This window comes from Pleuronectes platessa, chromosome 3 (assembly GCF_947347685.1).
Source record: "Pleuronectes platessa chromosome 3, fPlePla1.1, whole genome shotgun sequence".
NCBI lineage: Eukaryota > Metazoa > Chordata > Actinopteri > Pleuronectiformes > Pleuronectidae > Pleuronectes > Pleuronectes platessa.
In genome coordinates this window covers 2,119,649-2,136,652 of record NC_070628.1, presented here as the reverse complement: position 1 = coordinate 2,136,652, position 17,004 = coordinate 2,119,649, and the positions used below count along the sequence as shown (strand labels likewise).

The following is a 17,004-nucleotide window of genomic DNA, read 5'->3' as shown; positions in this document are numbered from 1 at the left end:
TCCCTGTGATTCTCTGATGTCAGGTTCTGAGTTATTGGCAGTTATGTGATGTTTGCTTTGTACAAATAGAAAGTTAATCTTACTTCCCTTTAAACACACAGGTGCAGGTTCATTACAGTGGAGATGTAATAAAACTATAAACTATAATCACATCCTGTGTGTGTTCTACTGACTGATGAGGTCTTTGCTCTGCACTCTTCACAGACGTGTTTTCTTTTCTCTAATTTGTGGGATTGTGTTGAAGCCACTTCAGTAAAGCTCAGTTGTGTAACTGTCACTGAAACAGGAACGTTTCTTCTACTCTACCTCTAAACAGGAATCAGGGGAGTGAAGCTACTTGTTCTGTGGAGTCAAGAAGGACGATGTGCGTCTCTGCTGAATCTCTACCAGTCACTTCACTTCCTGACCTCTGACCTTCCTGAAAGGGGGGGGGGGGCACACAGTGTCTCTGATGAGGAGTTTGAACATTTAACAGAGAAGCTGAGTGTTGACTCAATATTATTATATACTGTTATCTAGATATGTCCTCCTGATATTTAGCAGATTGTGACTTTAACTTGATGTCTGTGTTAATTCAGCTTGAACCAGATGAACACTTCTCTATGTTGTCCAATAACTCCCCCTGCTGAGCAAACAGAGGCACTACAGAAACTAAAAGCACAACCTGCAGGACATTTGTTCAACTTTACTTTTAAATAAAGATGGACGACTCAGCCAAAGCGTATGATCGCCCCCTGGTGGTTGGGGATTGTATCCAGGGTATTTTAGCTTATTTTGAAGATAACGGGAGGAAGTGGAGACGAGTCGTCCATATTTAAATAAAGTCTAAAATACAGTGAGAAGTAAGAATACAGTGGAAACAACTGAGACATTTAAAATAAAAAATAACATCAGACTTTCTGTAGTAAACATAAAAAAAAGGTTTAATCCAAAGCGGAGCATTCGCCAAGGAATCCAATTTACAGGGTTAAATTATTTTACACAAAAAAAACTAAAACAAAAAACAAACATGTTACCACAGTTTGAACCACACGGTCCAGCAGTCACTGACATGAGTTCATCAGGACATCAGGGAGTTTCAGTTCAAAGTCAAACTGACATTTCAACATCTTATTGTCTCAGTAAACAAACGGATCAGACGCTGGTCAGGGAGAGTTTTTAAATGTACACATGTCCCCCTGATATCTAGTGTTGGTCTTCATTTTCACAGCGTGCACAGGAACTCAGAGACGATGCTCAACAAGCAGAGGAACTTCCTGTTTCACATTCATGTTGAAGTCACCGACAGAACAGCTCCAGGGAAACAGAGGAGAAAATGACTCAAAAAGAAAAAACAGTGTCACTTAAGTCTTTTTAGGAAAATACCACAGATATGCAAACTCTGTGTTATTTTAAATAATCAAAGTTGCAAGAGGAATAAATACAAGAGAAAAACAATTTGACCTTCCCTCAAAACTGGCTCGTCAAACTGCAGAGAACCGAAAAACTGATGAGGAGGAATCTTCAGAAGAGGAAACTGAGACAAGGAGACGTCTCAGTTCAAAAGCTTGTTTCTCCTCCGAGATGAAATCAGTCCAAACAGAAAGGAAGTAAATCTGTAGTGTTTATCTGTAGAGGACGTTTCCCACTTCTTCACTTCCACAAACCCATCGATACAACATCCACAAAACCTTCAACCACCGGATGCACCAGACACACACTCAGCAGAACAGACACATTTCAAAACAAATACACAATTAGAACCATGAGAAAAAAACAAACCTTTTTAAAGTTTTATAAAAAAAAAAACTACTGAACACAGAGTTCTGGGTTCAGCAGGAGAGCCGAGGGGCCACTGAGCAAGGCAGTGGACGCCCACCGGCTCTGGAGTGTTTAGAAAAAAAGGCTGAACATAAAAACAAATGTATTTCTCTGGTGCTGGAAACTCTGGTGCATCCGAACTGACGATACAACAAACTGACTCAGTTTAAATCAAACCATGAACAGTGAAGTCGAGGATCTGAGAACAACACATTTAAAAACTATTAATTATATAGTTCAAAATATATAAAAGGGACATAAAGTAACAATTTTAGTTTCTGTAAATACAAAATAAGTTTTCTGTGTGTTAAACATCACAGAAAACCTATTCCTCCATTGCCATCTAAACCGTTAATGCTCAATAGTGAAAAAATATGAGAAAATATTCCAAATTGATCAACTAATTAGACAGATGTTTGTGTTAATTCCTTATAGACGCTCTTATTTTGTAGTTTTGGGGGAGAATCATCATGTCTCTCCAGAACTCAAAGATTCATCCTGTAAATTACTTAATGTCCCTTAAATCACACAATCCTGAAAAACTCTGTTCGGGATGAAACACATGAAATCAAAATCTGTAACAGTCGCATGTTTTATCAGAACACATGAACGTGACGTGTTAATAAAACAACCAGGTGACGCCGTCCAATCACATCGCGATCCTTTCTTACTTCACTCAGACTCTTCTTCGTAACACAATCACCCTTCGATAGAACACAACATGCACACACAGAGGAAGACTCTTCATCTGAGGAAGACTCTTCCTCTCTGTAACAGATTGCTTATGTAAAAACATAAAATCCTTTCATTTCAACAAAAACAAAACCCTCAAGCACTTTTGTTCAAATTAAGACAAATGACTCCATCACCAGCTGCAGTTAAAAAAAAAAAAAACTAAATTAAATTAAAAAAGCTCCTCGAGATATTCAGGGAAAGTTTCATATTTGACAGATTCACAGGGATCCCAGTCCGTGGGATGATTATTAATTATTGTTTTTCATATCAGGAGGAGGAGATGTTTGAAAAATTCAAATCGAGCTGATTCCAGATCAGCAGCACAATCCTGAGACATCTTTCACCCAAGTGTCGTACCCAGAGCGCTCATCACAGTTCCCATAAGAATAAAGTGTAAAAACTTTCAGAACATGCATATCACACACACACACACACACACACACACATATTACAACATATATATACATATTCTACCTGCTCCAGTAAACTATGAGCTCCGCTAACTACAGGCCGGTGATTCTGATACAGCAGCTTCGAGCCAGAGACGCAGAACCAAAGTGAAGAAGCTGCTTCAGATCAATCGTTGTTGATTAGATCAGAACTGAAATTTAATATCTTTCATGTTTTAATGTCTTAATAATGTTAAAATATACTGTTAGAACATTTAAAACGTGAAAAAAAATCATGAGAACAATAAACTTTTCCTGCTGCAACAGGATATTCATCCATTTTTCTTTTTCTCAAGTCGCAGCAACAAACCTTTTGGTTGTCATTACACTTGTTGAATTATTATTTCCAAATTAAAAACAAACAAAATGCCTAAAAATGACGTCAGACTGATTCTCAAAGTATTCGAGAAGTGCACTGTGGGGTCTAAAATTTTAATTATTTAAAAGAATATTAACGTCTTTAGCATCTAAAGACAATATTAGATCTGAACTTAACCATATAAAACATGAGAAACCCTTTTAAGTCCCATGTTAAGTGCAGCTGATGATTCCAGATTGTTGATTTTGGCCTAATTTCAAATCAGAATTCCCCAAAAAACAAACATTAAAAACTATCAACCATGAATTTTCTTCACCATCCTTCAATCAACAGCATGTAGAATAAAAGCTGCTGGTACCAGTTAAGTTCAGTGGTGAAGTGAACCCAGTGGCTGACTTTGGTTCAGCTGCTCTGGCTTAAATCTGCTGAATATTACTCACAGTTAAATCAGACTCACAACAATGAATACACAATGACACAAGATGAGGGTTAATTAAACTAATCCGGTCTGAGGTGAGAGGAAGGGGTCGGGTTTTACAAGGAGATCTCCTGAGCAGGAGAGAAACACATCCTGGTCACAGGGAGGGAGGCCTGCTGAGGGATGGAGGGGAGGAGGGAGGAGGGAGGAGGGAGGAGGGAGGAGAGAGGAGGGAGGAGGGAGGAGGAAGGAGGGAGGAGGGAGGACGGATGGAGGGACAGAAAACAACACTTTAACAATCCACCGTCATGTTCAGGAGAACTTGAAGCACACGTTGTTGGTATTTAGAATCCTTCAACCTCTGAGATTTAACAGAGGTGATGATACACAGCAAGTCGGAGATCACCACAGGTTGTGTGTGTGTCCCCCCCCCCCACCAAGTCTTTGTTGGTTTGTTTGTTGGATTTTACTTGAGGTTCTTTTTGAACGGTGATTTTTCTACTTTCAGACGTGAAGAAGAAACCGTTTCATACCTTGGAAACCTTCAGAGCCTTGTTCTCTGTAAAAGTAAAGTCTGGGTTTTTTACCACCAGTCCCAGCTTCCCCAGCACAGGACCAGTTAAGGGACTGTTCACCTGCACACACACAACACAACAACACTATTATCACTCTACTGTGACAGATTAAATAAAAAGGGTAAATAACAGAGATGATCCCAAACCAGAGAGTTTAGTGTCTCACCCCTTGGAGGATGACGTTCTCTTTCCCAGCTTTCCTTCCAGGCCGGTTGAAGGCGTCGGGGGAGATGTGCCGGACCCGCCTGTCCTCCGTCAGCTGCTCCGCTCGGGCTTTACGCTGTCAGCAGAGCATCAGGTGTGAAGGTTAGAGAGAGAGGTCAGAGCCGTGGAGAACACAAACCTCATCGTGTGTACGTTTTGAGAATCGATCACACAGATCATTGCTTTGTTTCTGTCACTAAACCTCTGATTGATAGATAGATAGATAGATAGATAGATAGATAGATAGATAGATAGATAGATACTTTATTAATCCCGTGGGAAATTCAGATCATCCAGTAGCTTGTACACTAAACACCTCACTGACATACATAAATAAATTACATACGCAGAACATATTTACAGATACAGAATGGAATGCAATGATGTGATTGTGTCAGTGTCCAGTAGGAAAGTGTTCTTGTGCTACTGGAGTGAAAAGTACAATAAAATATAAAATGTATATATATAAAAACAGCAGAAAAACATATATATATAAATATATAAATATATAAGAATGTGTAGTGGTAAAGTCTGTGCATGGGGCTAGTATAGCCAGTAAAGGGATGGACAGTGGGTTGGTATATAATAATGAGATGAGAAGAGAAGAGTAGAGTAGAGAAGAGAGAGAGAAGGGAGAGAGAAGAGAGAGAGAAGGGGAGGGTAGACTGAGGTAGACTCATGCAGGGAGGATCCCCCCCCCCCTCCTCCTCCTCTTCTGAATGGCGTTGTGGACCTCCATACCTTGATGAGGCCGCCGAAGGACCGTGAGCGGGGGTGTTTCTTGCTGGGAGCTATGGGCGCCTGCTGGTGCTCGTTGGTCGGCGTCCCTGACGTCGTCTGTTTGACCAGCTGACCACAGGAAACACAACATCACCTCATGCTACAAGACATTCAACACTCTGAGACACTCCCCAGCCGGACGGTGGGACGGAGGGAAGACGCTGAGGCCAACCTGTCGGACGAGTTTCTTTTTCTTGGCGGAGTCCGGCATGTTGTGATGGACGTGTCTGAAGAGGTCCTTCAGGGCTTCCTCTGTGTACTGCTGAGCCGGGGACTGGCAGGTCTCCGGAGCAGCCGTCCTCTTGAGGGGCAGCACGGCACGCCGGGCCGGAGAGCTCCTCGCCGCCAGCAGCTCCAGATCGTCCTGAGAGCACAGAGCTGGTTTAACTGGTTTGACTCAGAGCTTTAATCTACTTCTCAGTTCTCTAACGTTGGAGTTTTAAATGAAAAGGGGCCGATCTACTGTGACTCTGTGAACTCACCTTGGTCTGAAGAGCCTTGGTCCCAGCGAAGTGAACTCTGGCATAATCCCGTAGGTAAACTGGAGCCTGAGCATCGAACCGGGGACACGTGACACACTTCAATCATTACAACAGACACACACTGTATCTCCAGGACCTGGTTTTAAGAGCATATAACTGATGTAGCTCTACTGGTTTGGCCGTGTGGTCAATAATCACCCTGAAGAGCTTCTGTGAGTGTTTGATGAGGAACGCCATGCTGCTGTTCAGTTTCTTCAGGTTGTCTTTCAGGTCCCCGGCCGTCATCTGGAGGACAACACAACAACAGAAACAAACTAAATAACACACATTTACTACATATACAGATTTTCCTGATCAAACATCCTGTGTTCAGCCTCTGGCTCAGTGTTCTAAAGTCGTACGTGTCTGGGCCACAGGACGTGCGGCGCGAACATGAGGGCCAGGTTGAAGGCGGACATCTTGTTCTTGTCCTGCTGCTTGGCTGTGTAGTACAGCAGGTCCAGCAGCAGCTTGAGCAGCGAGCGGTTGGCCTGAGGCAGCAGCAGGAAGAGAAGCTGCAGGGCCTCGATCTGACGCTCCTTGTTGGGCGCCTCGGTCTTGTTCCCCTGCTCGTCAAACAGAGTCATGTCTGGGACAGAGAGGATGATGGAGGATGTAGAGTTAGACAGGGTTTGACCTTTTCCCGCTCGTTATCCATTTCCCAGGGACATAAACATTTAAAAAACCAAATGTCACCTAAAATTTTGAACATCTTGACTACTTACAGAATACTGGTATATGTGTGTCTGTTTGTGTGTGTGTCTGTGCTCCTACCAGCTATCTTAAGGTGTGCATGGAAGTGTCGGTGTGTGAGCAGTGGCTCGGGCAGCTCTCCCAGGAAGGTCTTGAGCAGCGTGGCCACGTCGTTGGGGTGGAAGTCTCCAGACGCCAGGTCCACGTCGGCGCCGCTGTTGAGAAGCTCCTTCAGGGTCTGCTGCCGCACGCTGTTCCCCGGGACCCGGAACAGACCCTCCACATGCAGGTCTGAGGACGGAGGAGCAGGGGCTGAGCACGGCATAGAGCCAGGATGGGTTAAGTTGCTTTTTCTGAAGGACAAAACACTCACTTTTGCTGAGGTACTCGATGAGCTGGTAGATCTGAGCGATGCAGCCTTCTGTCAGCGGGGTTCCGAACACAGCGTCCTTATCTGTGATGTACAGGGAGATTATTTGAGAGTGAGCGATTATTCTACAAGTTGCTGAAGTTCCCATCAAACAAACTGCTCCGGTGTTTCTGCTCCAGGCTCGTCACAGACGCACAATTTCCTCAAAAACAACCTCAAAGCTTGAAAGAGTGGTGAGGCCTCAACTCAACTCACTCGACCTCTCACCTTTGCGTTTGAGGAAGTTGAAAGAGCGGAAGAAGCCTCCGTTCCCCCCCGTCGGGGTCTTGGGACTCTCCTCGCCGAGGAGCTGGGAGAACTCGGTCCCGGGAAGGTCGATGAGGCGAGTGATGTTACTGAGCACCAGCTCCAGGAACACCTCCGGGCTCTCGTGGCGCAGCTTCTCCACAAAAAAGTCTGGATTGAAGATAACAGGCGGTCGACCTGCTCGAGAGTCGCCCGGTGATTCCTCTTGATTCATCACCATGCTGGACACTGCACCTCTGAGGAGGACACACACACACACACACACACACACACACACACACACACACACACACACACACACACACACACACACACACACACACACACACACACACACACACACACACACACACACACACACACACACACAATGTTGTCAACAATTTTTGATGGATCCAAGTCTGCTTTACCTACAACTGGAGTTTGGTAATAAAGGAAAGGAATGGGACCGGAGGGTAAATAGATGGATAGAGTTCTTTATTAAATTCCATAAAGTAATGCCAGCTGCCATTTCAAATTAATCAAGAAAGAAACAACACAATTAAATGTAGAGACTCAAGATAAACACGTAATAATTCTATGTGCTGAACATACACACTGTCTTTATGTGATGTCGTCTTCTTATGTTTCATTGCTTTTATGTAACGTCATCGTTGTAACGTTGTTGTGTTGCTATTAATGAAAATGATATCGGGATAATTCTGGATATTGTTGTGAAGGTCTGCTGTGACTGATGTCTACTCAGTCCTTTGATGTCCTGATGTTATTATGAGCCCTCTGAGCTGCTTCCTGGCCTCGGTCCATCATCACAGGAGGATCAAAGGCAGCAACATGGTTCTGATCACACACAGCCACACACATGTGCGATGTAAACATGTAAACAAACATGTAAACAAAGCGTGTACACACCACACTCCATCACAGTGCTGTGTGTTTAGCCGGTTAGCTCCACAGACGCTAGCACAGACGTGTGGGAGCTCCCTGGGCTAACGGGGCTAACGTTAGCTAACCCCGACGTGATTTCAAAATAAAGGTTTAAATCACGGACACCATCGGAACACGAACTTCTGGTCCTCGTGACGTCAACGCGGTTTGTCAACACGTCGGGTTGAGCTAGGCGAGCTGACGTCACGGGATGACATCCCTGCTCGATCGGTAACGTGACGTTTTTCGTCTTTAAATCGCGCAGGTGGAAGTTTCTCTGTGAGTGAGGGGAAGTGCGCGTGTAGCTGCACGAGACTTCACCGTCACCCTCACGTGCACATCCTGCTCGGCTCGCGCTTACCTTTTGTTTTGACTGTTTTCATCGACTTGTTTCCCAGCAGCCATTTTCACTTTGAATCCTCCGCTCTCTGCTCACAGGCCCCGCCCATCGAGGCTGCCAATGGCTGTTTTTCGCACGTAGGCATGGAGGGATTGGCTCCGATTTGCATGTTCCTCGCTCTGATTGGTCGGTTTGAATTCACAGCGTTTGACAACGGGATAACAATATGAACGCGTTGATGGAGAGAGAGGAAGAGAAAGAGAGAGAGAGAGAGAGAGAGAGAGAGAGAGAGAGAGAGAGAGAGAGAGAGAGAGAGAGAGAGATGGATAGATGAATAGAGAGAGAGAGTGAGTGTGTATGAGAGAGAGAGAGGGGGGCGGGGAGAGGGAGGGATGGATGGAGGGAGAGAGAAATGGAGATGTAGAGAGAGGGAGATAGAGAGAGGGATGGATAGATAGATAGATAGATAGATATAGAAAAGAGAGAGTGAGAGAGAGAGAGGAAAAGAGTGAGAGAATAACACAAAATAACACAAAGTCTCCTACACAACAGGCCCAAAATGTCCACTGTCTTCAGGACATCATGTCTCATACACTTTCTGTCCCTTGTCTCTGCTGGGAACCTCCCATCATCAATTATTTCCCAGCATGCTGCTGTTCCCAGAGGCCTGCTACAGTCTCCCCCTGGTGGTTGTTCTGAGGTGGTGGTCGAGAACGTACAACAAGAATCTTCATCTACGTTTGTATAAAACGTCCTCGGGTCAGTTTTCTATTAAATATGGTAAAATGTTTATTAAACAGTTTCCTCAGAGACTTAAAGATGCTCTGCTCTTCATCGTCTCTTCTTCATCCTGTAAATGTCTCATTCACTTTTCTTCTTATTGTTTCCATTATGTCAAACTGGTGATTTTGTTCTTTTACCTGCACCAAGGACGAGATGTTTCCACCAGTTTGTTTGAAGAGGAAAGAAAAGCTGAGTCATGATTCCAGTGAAGTCGGTGGAAGGATGTTTATTGAGCATTAAAGCAGAGACAAGTAGAAACAGAACTTTTCTCTCTGGGATGTTTTTCTTCTCGTTACATCTGGTTTGTCACAGAGGAAATGATCCATGTGTTTGACTCATAGACTGAATATAAAGGCTTTGACTGGGATGTGCTGCTGTTATACTGCAGCGCCACCTGTGGGTCAAAAGTAGAAAAGCCACCACCGCTCTGCACCTGATGCAGAAATGAAAACGTCAAATTTTTAAGTCCAGAGTTTTGATCTTTTGTGTCAAAGACAAAACTCTGATTTTAAACTCAAAGTGATTTCAATGTGTTGAACTTTGTGTTGAACTAAATCAATTTGTGACGTGAATCCAGGAACTTTAAGATCATAAACAAACATATACACAGAATGTGGTTCTACACACATGGAGACACACTGAGGGACAAAGGTGGACAATAATAAAGACAAACTTAAACACACTGTATGTGACTCTTTATAGAGGGTTTATATATTCTGCTTGTGTTGTGTCATTTCAATAAACACATTCATCATGTGAATAAACACAATCGGGGCAAGAAGGTTGCTGGTTTGAATCCGGTTCAGATGGGGTCTTCCTGTGTGGAGTCTACATGTTCTCCCCGTGTTTTCTCCAGGTGCTCCGGCTTCATCTCACAAACACATGCAGATTAGGGGTTGTGTAGATTGGAGACTACACACAAGCTGCTGCTGCTTCAGCCTCTGGATCCTCAGGACACAGCTCAGCCTCCGTCCACACACACTGTCCTCTTCACACTGTCCTCTTCACTCTCACCTTCGATAAGATATCTTCCACCTGTTGAGAGAAGAAGACATCAGTGTCACAGAGACTCTCTTCATCAGCTGTGAGTCAGTGATGCAGCTCATCCAGTAGAAAGAGCAGCAGGGACTTCAGTCCTGTTCAGAGGTGGAGCAGCTTCCTCTCTGCTTCATGTTCACGTGTTGGAATGAACACGCTAAGAGCTCAGTGTGTGTCCTCTGCATGTCAAAGTGCAGAGTGGACACCTGAGAGGTGGATTTACTGCTGTTACAGGTGAAGCCATGTTTCACTGTGTGTTGATGAACATCTGCTTCTGACAAACTGGGACCAGAGGAGACAGATGGACCTCAGCAGAGGTTCTGCTCTGTATAAAGAGCTCCTGGTTACCATGTGATGAGGAGAGGCTTCAGTCCCACTGATCTCAGAGCTGTGACAAAGATCCACCTGATCAGTTCTTCACTGATGAAGTGAGAGAACAAACTGTCTCAGATCAGATGAAGACGACACCGTCTCTGTCCCTCGTGTGAGGCTGTCAGCTGTGGTCCAGCTTGTGTAAGTTACAGCGCCTCCTGGTGGCATCTGGTAAAAACGAGCTCTGAATCTGTTCTTTACTAACAAGACGATACTGTATGTATATACTGTATATATTATTGTTCTATATTGTTGTTTTTATATTGTTGTTTTATGTACAGTGCACCAACCAAACAAAGGCAATTTCCTGTATGTGCAAATATACATGGCAATCAAAATAATTCTGATTCTGAAGACAAGACTATTCTTGAAGAGAAACGTTTGAGTCCCAGGATGTGATACACACTGTCTCACTGTCTCTGAGGACACACACATGGACCTGTCTCCAGGAAGCTGAGGTCCTCTGGTGTTTTGGGGACAGGATGAGTCTGGAGACATTGAGATGTTCTGGGTGAGTTAGAGATCAACTGAACCAACCAGACGTTGATTTAAACTTCCCTTATCCGTCCCTTTAAGGAGAGTGTGCACCACACAACAGGGTAGAGTCACTGTGGTCAGTGGGCGGAGCTTCTATACGGGTTGATCTCCAACTTAACCTGGAGCAGGTTAGCTGTTCATCAGAAGTTACCATGGTGATTGACCTGGTTAAGAAGTGGACGAGCTTCGTAGAACTGAAAAAACTAAACCTGAAGTGAACCTGATAACCACAAATCCTGCTTGGTAGCAGAGACCCTGGATCTGTGATAAGGACTGTGTTTAGTAAAATACTGATGAAAGCAGCGTGGACTGACTCCAACCATCTACTGACCTCAGAGTCTCCAGTCGACAGGTTGGACTCTGCTGTAGATCAAGAAGCTCCTTCACTCCTGAGTCCTGCAGGTTGTTGTCACTCAGATCCAGTTCTCTCAGATGAGAGTGGTTTGACTTCAGAGCTGAAGCCAGAGAAGAACAGCTGATCTCTGACAGACAGCAGTCCTTCAACCTGGATAAAGAAATATGAATATTAGAATGTGTCCTCCTGTTGTTGTGGATCGTCATCATGTCAACACAGACTCTCAACATGCTGCTGACCTCAGTCCAGTCTGTGACCTGAAGATAAATATCAGATCAGACATGTTGGACCATTGTTTCATTCATCAGCTTCTTCTCTGTGTGTTGGTCACTGAGCAGGTTTGTGTAATTAAACACTGTTCAAAGTAGGGATGGCTCCTGATGTCACTTCCTGTTTGTTTCTATACTTATCAACTGTCCAATGTGTTTCAATAAGAATGTGTCTTATTCTGAAAACCTGAGGAGGACGAGTGCTCGGCCTCAGTCCACATGTTATTTACTGTCACTTTCTTAGTGCTCAGGAGCAGGTGAGTGCAGGTGAATGGAGTTGATGAGGTGGACGTGACTGACAGGCTGGGTGAGTGACAGATGACTGAGGGACAGTGAGCAGAGCAGAACTGAGACAATTTAAATAAATAATGACCCAATAAGATAGAAAGTCTGAAAAGTGAAGAAGGATTTAAGGACCTCAGAGTCTCCAGTCGACAGTTTGGACTCTCCAGTCCAGAACACAGCAGCTTCACTCCTGAATCCAGCAGCTTGTTGTTTCCACTCAGATCCAGTTCTCTCAGATGTGAGGGATCTGACTTCAGAGCTGAGGCCACGACTTCACAGTGAGTCACTGAGAGGTGACAACCCACGAGTCTATAATTAAAGAAAATATCAAATCAGTGAGAATTAAATCAGAAAACACAACATTCATACAAAACGTGATCATGTGACCCTCACCCTGGTAAATCCCCTCTTTGTTAAAAACTCCTCAAGAGAATCCTTTCAGATTTGGTCCAAGCGTTCATTCAGACTAACAGAGCAACTCATTAGATTCAGGTGGTCAGAGGTCAAAGGTCAAGGTCACAGAACATGTTCATGTCCTCTTGAACATGATATCTCAAGTCTGTCTTTAGGGGATTTCTTCACATTTTGACTCAAAGAGAAACTGATTAGATTTCAGTGGTCAAAGGTCAAAGGTCAAAGGTCACAGTGACCTAATTTTGTTGTGAAGTCAACATGTCAGGAACCTGGAGGGATGGACACTGCACTGGTTGGTGGTGGAGGACAAACTCAGGGTGGGAACTCTTGACAAGAAAGATATATATATATATTAGTGCTGTCAAACGATTAAAATATTTAACCACGATTAATCGTAATTAAGTGATTAACCGCGAGGACACACACACACATACACGTGTGAGAGTTGGCAGCTCTGCGTTAATCTCGCTTAAAAAATTAACGGCATTAAAATGGGTTTGCGTTAACGCCATTAATAACGCACTAATATATATATATATCTTTCAATTTCTATTTTACTATTGTTGTGTTACAATTCACAGCTCCTGTATATAGGCATTCCTCCTTGTATATACTTTATTTTCTTAGACCGTTGCACTGTTGCACTGTTTGTATTGTTTTGTGTTGTGATGTGTATTCACACTGAGAGCCACTTTACCGAAGCAAATTCCTTGTTTGTGCAAACTAACTTGGCCAATAAAACCTGATTCTGTCAGGTTTTGATGTCTTATGGTTTGTGGAGGAAGCTGGAGAAGCCAGAGAAAACCCTGCAGACACCAGGAGAACCTCCTCCTCACAGAAAGGCTGAACTAACAATGTTGACCACTGCAACACCATGAGGATCATTTAACACTGAGTGTATTTGAAGAACGACTCATCTCCACTGATTGAACATGTTATTGATCATGTCTGGACTCACTCAGCCTTCCTGCAGTTCCTCACAGCTGGGATCAGTCTCAGTCGACCCTGGACTGATGTGTTGAACTTCTTCAGGTTCAACTCATCCAGAACCTCCTCTGACATCTGCAGCATGTAGGCCAGAGCTGAGCAGTGGATCTCAGAGAGTTTCTCCTCCGATCTGTTCTCTGACGTCAGGAACTGTTTCATCTGCTGATGAACAGAGTGGTCGTTCATCTCAGTCAGACAGTGGAAGATGTTGATGCTTCTGTCAGGAGAAACGCTACCACTCTCCATCTTCTTCAGGTTGTTGAGGACTCTCTTGATGATCTTTGAATTGTTCCCTGTCCGACCCAGCAGGCCTCCTAAGACTCTCTGGTTGGACTCCAGACTGAGGCCGTGAAGGAAGCGAACAAACAGGTCCAGATGACCATTTGTACTGGTGAGGGATTTCTCCATGGCTCTCTTCAGAAAGTCATCCAGGGACAAGGTTCTGTCTGTGTTCCCATATTTTCCCAATAAGTTGTTAAGTTCTTCTTTGTTACTCCCGGTGTAACAGTGGAACATGTAGACTGCAGCCAGAAACTCCTGAACGCTCAGATGAACAAAGCAGTAGACTGATTTCTGGAAGATCACACACTCTCTTCTGAAGATCTCAGTACAAACTCCTGAGTACACCGAGGCCTCTGTGACATTAAGACCACACCGCTCCAGCTCTTCTTGGTAGAACATGATGTTTCCTTTCCTCAGATGTTTAAGTGCCAGCCTCCCCAGCTTCAGGAGAACGTCCCTGTCAGCCTCCGTCAGCTGCTGTGGACTCGTCTCATGTCCCTCACCGTACTTGATGTTCTTCCTCTTTGTCTGAACCAGCAGGAAGTGTGAGTACAGGTCAGTCAGGGTCTTGGGCAGCTCTCCTCTCTGGTCTGTGGTCAACATGTGCTCCAGAACTGTAGCACTGATCCAGCAGAAGACTGGGATTTGACACATGATGTGGAGGCTCCTGGACGTCTTGATGTGTGAGATGATTCTGCTGCACAGCTCTTCATCACTGAATCTCCTCCTGAAGTACTCCTCCTTCTGGGCGTCAGTGAAGCCTCGTACTTCTGTGACCCTGTCAACACATGCAGGAGGGATCTGATTGGCCGCTGCAGGTCTGGAGGTTATCCAGACAAGAGCCGAGGGAAGCAGATTCCCCCGGATGAGGTTTGTCAGCAGCACGTTGACTGATGACCTCTGTGTGACCTCAGACACAAGCTCCCTGTGGTTGAAGTCCAGAGAAGGTCTGCTTTCATCCAGGCCGTCAAAGATGAACAAAGGTTTACAGACAGCGAGCGTCTCTGCCGTGAGCTTCTGTAACGCTGGATGGAAAACATGGAGCAGTGTGAGAAGACTGTGCTGCTGGTCCTTCACCAGGTTCAGCTCCCTGAACGAAAGCAGAGTCAGCAGACCCACATCCTGGTTCTCTAAACCCTCTGCCCAGTCCAGAGTGAACTTCTGCACCGAGAAGGTTTTTCCAACGCCAGCGACGCCGTTGGTCAGGACGACTCTGATGCTGCTCTGCTGGTCAGTGGAGGCTTTAAAGATGTCCTGGACCTTGATGGGAGTGTCCTGGAGGATCTTCATCTTGGAAGCCGTCTCAAGCTGCCTCACCTCATGTTGAGTATTAACCTCTTCACTCTGTCCCACTGTGATGTAGAGCTCAGTGTAGATCCTGTTGAGGAGGGTTCTACTTCCTGTTTCATCACTTCCTTCAGTCACATGTTCACATCTCCTCCTCAGACTGAGCTTATGTTCATCTGAAACCTCCTGCAGACCACGATCTGCTGAAAGACAAGAAACAATGTGAGACACAGAGAATCTGAGAATCTGCTGATTGTTTTCATCAGATACAGAAAAACTACAGAAAATAAAAGCTTTTTAACTTTGTGCTTTTCTAACGATGTTAAATGTTGATGCTGTATGAAGGAACAAAATAAAACCACATGTGCTGTTGTCAGAAGTGAAGACATCAGCAGACACATGTACAGTGCTGCTCCGACCGGCTGTCTGACCTCCAGCTCCTGTTCTGGATCTTTGTCCACACTGGGGACAGGAGGAGTCTCCTGAAGAACCAGACTGGTCCCAGTATGAGGTGATGCACTGTCTGCAGAACCAGTGTCCACAGCTGGTGGAGACTGGATCCTTCAGGACGTCCTGACACGAAGCACAGCAGGACGACTGCTCCTCCTCAGAAACATGACTCCTCTTCCTCTCCCTGTGAAGACATGTCCTGATAACTCACATGTCACAGTCACAGGTTGTCATCACTTCTGTCAAGGAGGTTTTGTTTTCACCCAGTATGTTTGTGTGTTGGTTGGTTCGTTAGTGGGATCATAAAAAATGACAGATTACCAGTAAACTTGGTGGAAGGTTGTAGTCAGTGAACCAGATCGGAGTGTGGGGGGGGGGGGTCCTCTTTCACAGACATGTTCAGAGGACTGATGTTTACCAGTGTGTGGAATTTGGTGCAGATCCAAATCAGAATGAGTCTCTAGTGGATTTCAAAGTGGTTTCATAAGGAGCGTGTTGGTTCTTGGTGGAGGTCTGAGCTCTTTGAGTGATTCTGAGAGATTAGTCACCAACTTCAATGAAGCTGTGTCCTAATGCAGGGGCCACACTAGAGGAAACTAGATCCTCTTCAGAGCAGGTCCCAGTAGAAACAGTCTCTTACTCTGTGTGTGAGGGTCCAGGTTCTTTACTGAAGTTTAGAGGAGGAAACTCTTTGGACATGTCGCTCTTCAGAGACAGACAGCTGGACCCTGGAGACTCTGCTCTCAGTCTGTGGTCCTGACCTCTGCAAACACAAACGTTTTTTTATTCAGAACACATCATTCACTGGTTCATTCTCTGAGGATTCAGTTTGGAGGTTCACATGTTTGTAGCAGGTCTCTTACTTTGAGTGTGAGGGTCCAGGTTCTTTACTGAAGTTTATAGAAAGTCCTTTGGACATGTCACTCTTCAGAGACAGACAGCTGAACCCTGGAGACTCTGCTCTGTCCTCTTCTTCCTCATAACCACTCATCTTCAGTCTGAGAGGAAAAACACTGTGAGCTCAAACACAAACTTGTTTTTATTCAGAACACATCATTCACTGGTTCATTCTCTGAGGATTCAGTTTGGAGCTTCACATGTTTGTAGCAGGTCTCTTACTTTGTGTGTGAGGGTTCAACTTGCTTTGAAGTGTCCTCGTCCATGTTGCACCGGCTGCGGCTCAGTTGTGGTTCAGGCCACGCTGCTCTTCTAGATATTCAAGGTCCGGTCTATTTCCTTCTGGTTCTGCGCTCAGTTTACAGCAGAACACAGTGAAATTATCTTTCACACCAGTTTCAATGTTTATCTGTTGAAAACGTCACAAACACAAATATTTGCAACACTTCCTGTAGCCGACCCATTTCAAAATAAAAGCACTCCAGTTTTTCTGTCGACTTAATCAATTCATTTATTTTTTAATGTTTTTATTGGGAAGTAGATGCAGGGCTTCATAGTTTGTAGTACCGGTATTTATTTGAGTACACAGGACTTCTTATATACAAGGAAATACT

General features: G+C 44.6%; 2 protein-coding genes across 5 annotated transcripts in view; both read right to left on the bottom strand.

Moving 5' to 3' along the window:
• Nucleotides 1-774: 774 nt before the first annotated feature.
• On the bottom strand, nucleotides 775-8,581 carry arhgap19 (Rho GTPase activating protein 19). Its single transcript, XM_053418899.1, has 12 exons — nucleotides 8,456-8,581; nucleotides 7,132-7,406; nucleotides 6,868-6,948; nucleotides 6,576-6,785; nucleotides 6,164-6,390; nucleotides 5,961-6,047; nucleotides 5,763-5,828; nucleotides 5,453-5,644; nucleotides 5,242-5,349; nucleotides 4,463-4,576; nucleotides 4,255-4,356; nucleotides 775-3,897 (listed from the first exon to the last, which is right to left on the bottom strand). Exons 1-12 carry the CDS (start codon nucleotides 8,497-8,499, stop codon nucleotides 3,838-3,840), a joined length of 1,566 nt encoding a protein of 521 aa, XP_053274874.1. The 5' UTR covers nucleotides 8,500-8,581; the 3' UTR covers nucleotides 775-3,837.
• Nucleotides 8,582-9,428: 847 nt separating this feature from the next.
• The window catches only part of LOC128436928 (NACHT, LRR and PYD domains-containing protein 12-like), a 45,852-nt gene continuing 38,276 nt past the window's right edge, over nucleotides 9,429-17,004 (bottom strand). Inside the window, exons 2-8 of one of the 4 annotated variants that reach the window (XM_053418867.1) lie at nucleotides 16,357-16,491; nucleotides 16,134-16,256; nucleotides 15,475-15,677; nucleotides 13,446-15,246; nucleotides 12,206-12,382; nucleotides 11,456-11,669; nucleotides 9,429-10,252 (exon numbers count right to left, since the gene is read on the bottom strand). In XM_053418867.1, the coding sequence (XP_053274842.1) occupies nucleotides 10,208-10,252; nucleotides 11,456-11,669; nucleotides 12,206-12,382; nucleotides 13,446-15,246; nucleotides 15,475-15,677; nucleotides 16,134-16,256; nucleotides 16,357-16,484 (2,691 nt within the window). In that variant the 5' untranslated portion in view covers nucleotides 16,485-16,491 and the 3' untranslated portion in view covers nucleotides 9,429-10,207. Of the gene's footprint in view, nucleotides 10,253-11,455; nucleotides 11,670-12,205; nucleotides 12,383-13,445; nucleotides 15,247-15,474; nucleotides 15,678-16,133; nucleotides 16,257-16,356; nucleotides 16,507-17,004 lie in introns of all 4 variants that reach the window. The other 3 variants (XM_053418870.1, XM_053418869.1, XM_053418868.1) reach the window with 3 other exon arrangements.